The 7981-nt window shown below is 49.0% G+C and overlaps 3 protein-coding genes across 3 annotated transcripts; all 3 read left to right on the top strand.

The window, feature by feature from the left end:
- Positions 1-1696: 1696 nt before the first annotated feature.
- Positions 1697-4004, top strand: DFJ58DRAFT_662149 (Alpha/Beta hydrolase protein; the record flags this gene model as incomplete). The annotated part of the gene is made up of 16 exons (XM_041382282.1): positions 1697-1880; positions 1936-2039; positions 2084-2151; positions 2209-2263; positions 2309-2539; positions 2586-2607; positions 2656-2727; positions 2785-2866; positions 2921-3131; positions 3185-3216; positions 3267-3497; positions 3559-3579; positions 3632-3639; positions 3694-3823; positions 3877-3898; positions 3954-4004. 16 exons carry the CDS (start codon positions 1697-1699, stop codon positions 4002-4004), a joined length of 1524 nt encoding a protein of 507 aa, XP_041242640.1.
- On the top strand, positions 3694-5047 carry DFJ58DRAFT_793997 (6-O-methylguanine DNA methyltransferase). The gene is made up of 4 exons (XM_041390429.1): positions 3694-4304; positions 4368-4429; positions 4484-4598; positions 4652-5047. The coding sequence occupies exons 1-4, from the start codon at positions 4190-4192 to the stop codon at positions 4894-4896; spliced, it is 537 nt and encodes a 178-aa protein (XP_041242639.1). The 5' UTR covers positions 3694-4189; the 3' UTR covers positions 4897-5047.
- A 256-nt stretch (positions 5048-5303) lies between these two features.
- On the top strand, positions 5304-6636 carry DFJ58DRAFT_729294 (DExH-box splicing factor binding site-domain-containing protein; the record flags this gene model as incomplete). Its single annotated transcript, XM_041385731.1, has 4 exons — positions 5304-5406; positions 5457-5604; positions 5673-5970; positions 5998-6636. 4 exons carry the CDS (start codon positions 5304-5306, stop codon positions 6634-6636), a joined length of 1188 nt encoding a protein of 395 aa, XP_041242638.1.
- Between the last annotated feature and the right edge of the window lie 1345 nt (positions 6637-7981).

Below are 7981 nucleotides of genomic sequence, written 5' to 3'. Positions count from 1 at the left end.
GCGAGGTCAACACGAGGACGATACATGTAAGATGTGCCAACTGGAACTTGCTGTAGACTTAACGTTGAATTGAGTAATGATTCTGGACTTTGTTGGATGAAAGCTGTGCCAAGTAGTTGATTATAGCTTCCCATCATAGGAAGGTAGGAGACATCAACGATAAAGTCCCGCAAGGACACTGAGATAGTCCATGACACTAGACATCTGCCAGGCGAACAGTGGATGGTAACTTATTCAAAAAATAGCTCGCTGCAGGCATGGAGCTTGGAGAGTGGGAAACAGATAGGAATGGCATGACGGGATGGAGACAATATTGGCCACATTGTTGTCTCTGGACGGGAAGAAAGTGGTTAGCGGGAGGTCGGATGAGGTCGTGGAGCACCAACACAGGCTAATTGATTGCGAAATGGACGGGACATGCAAACGGAGTTTGGTCTGTTTGCTGGAGTGGAGATGGTCGGCGAGTCCTAAGCGAATCCTTCGATGGGACTGCAAGGCGGTGGGACATAGAGAGCGGAGAGACAATCTTCGGTCCAATCAAGACAAGGCACAATTCCTGGATGTTCACAGTCATCTACTTGCCAGACGCGACTGGTGGAGACGAGCTCTCGACTGATGTATATGAATGCCCAGTAGATGCGACCTGCAGCGATCAATGATCATGTAAAGGACACGTGCATTGGACCACGTACCATAGGTCCGGTTTGGATGGAAAACCCCTTAATTATCTCAGGTTCATTTGATTGCTTGATTAGAACATGTAATACTACGGTTCAACGCGGACACCCACCAATTTTCCTACAACCTGGCAGCAGCTGTAAGGACACACCGACCAAGTCTTGCATACCCCGAATGGTTACATCCTCGTAAGCGCATCATATGACAACAAAGTGCAATTATGGAACCTCGACGAGTCGTTTATGAAGGTATGACCACCGGTCTGCAGCTAAGGTGCTTCTCGGAGCCAGATGAATCCCGTCTGTTTCACCTTCCCTTGCTCCGATTTGCGCATCGCCTCGATTGCTGTTCTAACAGAAACTTCTCGCCCTTGGAAACAACGGGAGCGAATCTGGATAACTTGGGTATCGTGGCATCGTTCCCTAACTCCGACTCTGAGGGCCATTCGGTCACACTCCATGAAGGTGGATCTTGAGCAGGTGACACTACTAGTATGAGTCACGATGCATGATGTCGGGTAGGTCAGGAGGTATAAATCGAACCTGTGGCACTCGTGTGCATGCGCTTGACAGCTCAATCTGCAAAGCGATCCGTGGATGCTTTCACACTGGGTCTGCAACTCTTGAAAATCTTGAAAAAGGAACAACAAACAGCACTTGACTCTAAGCACTAGCGCAGCAACTCACTGGCATGCGTGAGTTGCCCAGCATCCCAACTTGAAGTCATCGTGGCCAACAACTAGCAAATATCGTGAGTAAAGGAATGATGAATCAGGTACAAATTACTATGATTATCCCGGCACAAGTTGCTTATCCGATGCGGCCACCGTATGGCTGCACGACAAAGAACGCATGGTGCCGCCATGATCATCACTCAGTATGTGTTTCAAACGTGTTTACATAATTATCTAATTGTTCGCTCCCGTCAGTACAGAAATACCCATCCCAAATAAAAACCCGATGTACGATATCAAGCGGCTCGCTATTTCCCCCTCAAAGTCTTGGTTTGCTCGACGGTGATGCGTCCTCTCGCTGTATTTGCGGCTCTGCTCGCAGTGGTCACCACCAGCGCTCATAGGATGACCAAGAACGAGATACGTGAACACCAACTTGAGGCAGCAAAGCGTTGGCAGACTAGCGGCCCTCACAACGTAAAGCGCAGTGGTGTTCAGAATATCACATTCACGAATCCAAAGGCCTCAGGTGAATTGAAGTGCTACGAGTAGAAATCTAATACGTCTGATCCGTCTTCGTCCAGAATTTTACGTCGATGGCACATCCCTTCCTCTCGTTGACTTCGATGTCGGTCCTAGCTGGGCAGGTCTTCTACCCATCAGCAACAGTCCCAATGAGACGCGTCAGGTATGTACATGAGTAGTTTATGCACGTCCTTTGCTTACATCAAGGACATCAGCTCTATTTCTGGTTTTTTTCCTCCCGGCCCAGAAGGAAGTCTTGATGATTTAATTTTTTGGTGCGTTATCAGAAGCGATGTGCTCTTCGCTGCTGACCTGACCTGTTCTACCTGAAGGACGAACGGTGGCCCTGGCTGTTCCTCCCTCGAAGGTTTGCTGCAGGAGAATGGAGTAAGTCTCTTTTTGATAGCAAGACTCATTTAACAAAGTTTGAAGCCTTTCAGTTGGGCCTGGGGTCAGGCCAAAGCAACGGTGAATCAACAAAGCTGGACCAACCTCTCCTCCGTCCTTTGGGTGGAGCAACCTGTTGGTACCGGATTTTCCCAAGGCATCCCAAACGCACAGAACGAGGACGATGTGGCTACTCAACTCGTCGGTTTCATGCAGCAGTTCCTTGAGGTTTTTTCGGAACTCAAAGGCAAAAAGCTGTATCTAACGGGTGAAAGTGTAAGTTCTCGGAGAGTCTGGTAAAACATCATATTGACTTATTCAGTACGCTGGAACATACGTGCCTTGTGAGTTAGAAGTCATTTTCTTTGGACGTGACTTAATGACCGATGAAGATATCGCAAACTATATCTACGAGAACCCCACTCTGTTAGATCTCTCGTTGCAGGGAACATGGATCAGTGATCGTAAGTAATATCTTGACTTGCTCTATCTTTTCTCAAGGGCTTATACGTGAAGCTCAGCCTCGATCTCGTGGGACGTAGTGCAAGAGGAGATCCCTGCAGTGGATTTCGTGAACAAATACGCTGGTCTCTTTTCTTTTAAGTCTGTTCATTTCACTCGGACCTAGTTTGCAGGTTACTCACCAATAGGATCCAGTCAGACGTTCATGAACTACCTCGAGAACAAGGCCGCGACGTGCAATTATACTGGCTACATGGATAAGTATGTCACATACCCTCCAGCAGGTCTTCTTCCCCTGCCAGGAGACTCCATCGAGTTTGCCGAGGGCTGCGATGTCTGGGACGACATTTTTTATAGTGCACTGATTATCAACCCCGCTTTCGATATCTATCGCATCTGGGACACAGTGAGCCGAAGAGGCTTTTCATAAGTACTATATTGACTTATTATTCGTGCAAGTATCCGATTTTGTGGGATGTCTTAGGTTTCCCGTAGGCCATCCAATTATTGATTCAATGCAACTAAGCTGACGAAGACCTAGAGGTTCATTCCCACAGACGCAGTCTCCGATCTACTTTAATCGAATGGATGTAAAGGAAGCTATCCATGCGCCCGTTGACACCGAGTGGTCGGAATGCTCCAATATCAATGTCTTCCCCAACGGAGACAGCAGCTTGCCTCCTGCCTTCACTGTGTTACCGAGTGTCATCGAGAAGAACCAGCGGACCGTCATTGTGCACGGTCTCGCAGACTTCATCCTCATTGCCAATGGGTATGACTTTGTTTTCGATCCTTAATCTTCATATATTCTGACGCATGATCTGATGATTTAGAACCAGAATTGCCATTCAAAAGTAAGTGCGTTCTTGACCGTGACATTTATCAGTTGACATGAATCATCTGTAGCATGACCTGTACGTGACTGGTAGTGTTTGATGTACGCTACTAATCACTCATTGTATTCTAAGGGGATGGTTTGCAGGGCTTCCAGACGCCTATCGCTGACGACAGCTTCATTGTCGATGGCGTGGGTGCCTATGGGACGATGCACTCAGAGCGGGGACTCACTTATTACGAAGTAGCTTTGAGTGGACACATGTGAGTTCACTGCAATATTGAATACCCAGGGTCTCGTTTCTAATGTTCTGTAGGATTCCGCAGTTTGCGCCAGTAGTAAGTTGATGTCGCTGATGTGCAGGTGCGGTCTAACAGAAACCAATGATTTCAGGCCGCCTTCCAGATTATGCAGTACCTGATGGGCTTTAGGGACACGCCATAGATACATACTTCCTTCCCTTCTATACCATGAAATGTCGCGGGCAGAGTTGAGTTGCACCATCTTGCCGGCCCTGAATTAAAGTCACGCGTGAGACTATCGTGTTTGCCCCTGTCACGAGAGCTCAAGCGCTTACGCTCGTTCTTGTATCACATCCCGATAGCACAGTTTTTTTTCTCTGCTGAATAATGCCTGCCATCAGGACACAGTCGCGTTCAACGAAGGCTGCCATTGATGAACATAAGACAGCAACCACAAGGGATTCCATACTAGTCGTGGAGGAAATGCAGGACCTGGCAGACTGTAAGCCCGGACTCCATGAGTCATGACCCATGTCAGACGACTTTCATTGAACTATCTTCACAGGCAAGATGAATTACCCCTTGAGTGAAAAAGATCGGAACACTTTCAAGACGCACGACGGCAAGGCAAGCAACATGCATTGAGCCTGCCCATCATTCCTTACTCCATGGTTCTCCCAGCGCGTCACTCCGCATCAGTGGGCAGTATACGATTTCACTAGAACAATTCCTTGTGGTCGTGTCACGACGTACAAAGACATCTGCGTCGCCCTCGGGCAAGGTTCACCGCGATCAGGTGCGCGTCCAAAACGCAATCCCTTCGTCTCTTCTCTTAACCTCATTTATTAGTTGGTTCTGCGCTTCGAAACAATCCATTTGCACCGTTCGTGCCTTGCCACCGCATCATCGCGTCAAATCTGTACATTGGTGGATTCTTCGGTGAGTGGGGCACTGGCGCAAACGCAAGGGGTGGACAGAAGAATACTGGGTTGCAGTGCAATAGAAAGATGGAGATGCTTGCAAAGGAGGGAGTTACGTTCTCTGTGGAAGGATATCTTGCTGACGAATCTCTGCTCTTGATCGGGAGAGACTGAACTGACCTCATTGGCTGTCATGTAGGGACTTAGTCCAATTTGCGTGTATAATCACTATAGACAGACCTGTGTGTATGAAATGCATACACTGGGCTCTTCTTGTTGTATAGGCAAAATGCTACTAAAGGACCCGGAGCTCGAAGGTCCAAAGCTTGGAGCCACTGCAGGCCAGGCCCGGGGTCGGGCCGCAAGCAAATCAATTTCAAACTGCGTTTCAACACCCACACCACTGCAGTGCGTATCATCAAGTATTTCAAATACGAGTTTGCCAGTGTCCAAGCTCCATATCGAACATCCTGCCCTGCTCGCGAGAAGAGTGCTGTCCACAGAAATATCAATGCAGTCGATATACCCTACATAAGTAGCCTCACAATCCAAGGTCAATGATTGCTGTATCTTGCACGATGATGTCCAAACTGTCATTCACTGTCCACAAACCCCTAGCAGCCGACGAGGACAGGGCCAGCGACAAACTCAAACTCGGCGCTCCCTCGTCACCTCTTCAGTGCCGTAAGCTCTGCTTCTGGCACCCCACTCACAGGTTCTCCTCGTACTTTCAGTTCTCGGGGGGATTCCGACGACGAGCAGAAAAGCGGGATCGTGTTTTCTAATGCGTGGGCGTAAATATGAGCCAGACCCTAGCGGTGATGAAGACGGTCGTCTAGAGAACGAGTTTATCACTTCTTTCAAAAAGTTCAGTGCACAACGGTGCGTCTCTTTCCAACATTTCTACAGCTCACAAAAGGCCCACATACTACTTATATCATGTAGTGTAGGTGGAAAAAGCCCAAGACCAAAGCTCCTACATGCCCTCTTGTTATTCTTTCGAAGCCAAATCCTGACTGGCGGGAGGCGGCATTGAAACGTCGTGCAGGTGCTGCACGATTCATTCCTGACTCCGCGAAAGCGAGTACAGGTGCAGACGGCAGCGTCGGAGGGCTTGGAACGCGCGATACCATCAACTCCGGCCCCCAACTCTCAGGTATCCAGTTCGGCGACAAGAAAGTCAAAATCGACACAAGCACGACGTCGATTGACGAAGAGACAAGTATGACAGTAGAAGAATATGCGAAAGTAGATGTTGCTACTATCGATGACTAGGAGCGTGTGCCCATCACTGCGTTCGGAGCCGCTATGCTCCGCGGCATGGGTTGGGTGGACGGTGGGGCTGTTACAAGCTCAGAAAGAGCGAAAAAGAATGCGCTGGTGGAGCCTTACCTACCTAAATCACGCCCTGCACTCTTGGGTATTGGAGCAAAGGAGCAGGAGGTGCTGGATGACGGCAGTAAGAAGAAGAAACGGCGAGGGGACGAGAAGCGTTATATCCCGCTTGTGAGACAGGTGAGCAGTAGGGAGGAAAGCAGGAATTGGAGTTTAACTGTTTCGAGGAGGGCCTCGTGGTCACCTGAGAGAAGGAGCGAAGGGGAGAGCAGTAGGAATGATGGTGATCGTGAGAGGAGGAGGGATAGAAGGAGGGATGATGTCCATGACCCTAGGAGAGAAAGAGATCGTGATAGGCGCGACGAGAACACGACCGTAAAGATCGAAGAGACAGAAACCGGCGAGATGACAGGAGGAGAAGAGACGGCAGTAGAAAGGACAGTGACAGGGACTTGGACCGAAGGGACCGAGAACGCTATATTGATAAACGCCGTGACAACGTCTGGGACTGTGACGATCGCGATCGACACAGAGATGGTGAGAGCAAACAGGGAGGACGGGACAGACCAGATTAATTAGATCACCATCACGCCTTTCATTAGGACTGATTGTTGTTGTAGGTCTATCCTTCCGATTTCGACGAGTGGGCTATCAGACAGAGGAACAATGTGTATGCGCGCACCTTTGTGATACGATATATGCGCCAACTACTAGATGATCAGGTGCGAATAATAGCCTCCCGCGTCAAGGAAAGTGCTTTTAGCACGGAGTGTGAGGTCATTTCATTTCATGCCGAGCCCGCTCACTAATCATCATGATATTATCACCGCCTTCTAACAGCTCTACAAATCCATAAATATCACCCACCCAGTCACAGGCGAGCACAACAGCACGCTCATTCTAGCGCACATCAAACACATCCACGTGCACAGACGTATATAGCAGTCGCATTTGCATTCTTGACGAATGGCTTGCTGATGATGCTCCCGGTGAATCCTTGGCTGTTCTTCAAGTTCGCAATTGTGTCTTTGAGGCGGCCCGGAGCGCTGTGGTTGCATGCGAATGAGATGGTAGTTCGAGACCTGCGGGAAAAGGTTTGTCTTTGGTGTATTACTCACCGTGTTCAACTAACTGATGGATGCAAGCCAGGTAAGCATGTAAAACGCGTTAGATAACGAGTGTGCGTCTTACCTGAACGGTGCCAGGTTCTTTACGCCCTCATCGCTGATCGTGGACACGAATACGATAATACGACGCCTTAAATCGAGAGCTTGTAGATATCGGTGTAGATCGTGATCACGATTGCGGCTGAACAACAGGTCGAGGAGCACGCAGTACGCCTCGTCTGTTTCTGCTGTGTGATATATAGACTTTCCACCCTGCAGATTCGCCTGCGACCCAGTCTTTTCCAGCAGAGCGGAGTCGATTCTCTGACCGTACGTCCATGATGGAGTAGGCGGTAGAGCCGAATGGAGGGATGGACATGGTGAAGTAGCTATTAGATGAACTGAGAACGAGGCTGGCCCTGGCGCCGATTTCAAATAGTGACCGTAATGGTTGCAGATTACATAAATATAGGTTTCAGGCCTCAGGCCTCGTGTTTTGGGCGTCTAATGATAAATACAGAAGCAGGTTGAGGCTGTGAAGAAGTACCAAAAGGCCCAGTACACGCACCTCTGAAACTTAGATCAAGACATCCACAAGCTCTCCAGCACGTTTTGCTCAACACCATCTACCTCGAGCAGAATGACGGAAGCAGAACAGTCCGCCATTCGAATCATCACGGCTACTCGAACATTTGAAGGCCACAAAGATCATATCTGGGCGGCCGCAGTCTTCCCCGATGGACATCGTATGGTAACGTCCTCGTCCGACACAACGATTCGTCTGTGGGACTTAGAAGACGGTGCTACATTGAAGATAA

Source organism: Suillus subalutaceus (assembly GCF_016647625.1).
Source record: "Suillus subalutaceus strain FC151 chromosome Unknown DFJ58scaffold_71, whole genome shotgun sequence".
In the NCBI taxonomy this organism is placed as follows: Eukaryota; Fungi; Basidiomycota; class Agaricomycetes; order Boletales; family Suillaceae; genus Suillus; species Suillus subalutaceus.
Note: the sequence above shows the minus strand (reverse complement) of the source record. Positions and strands in the feature narration are given on the sequence as shown.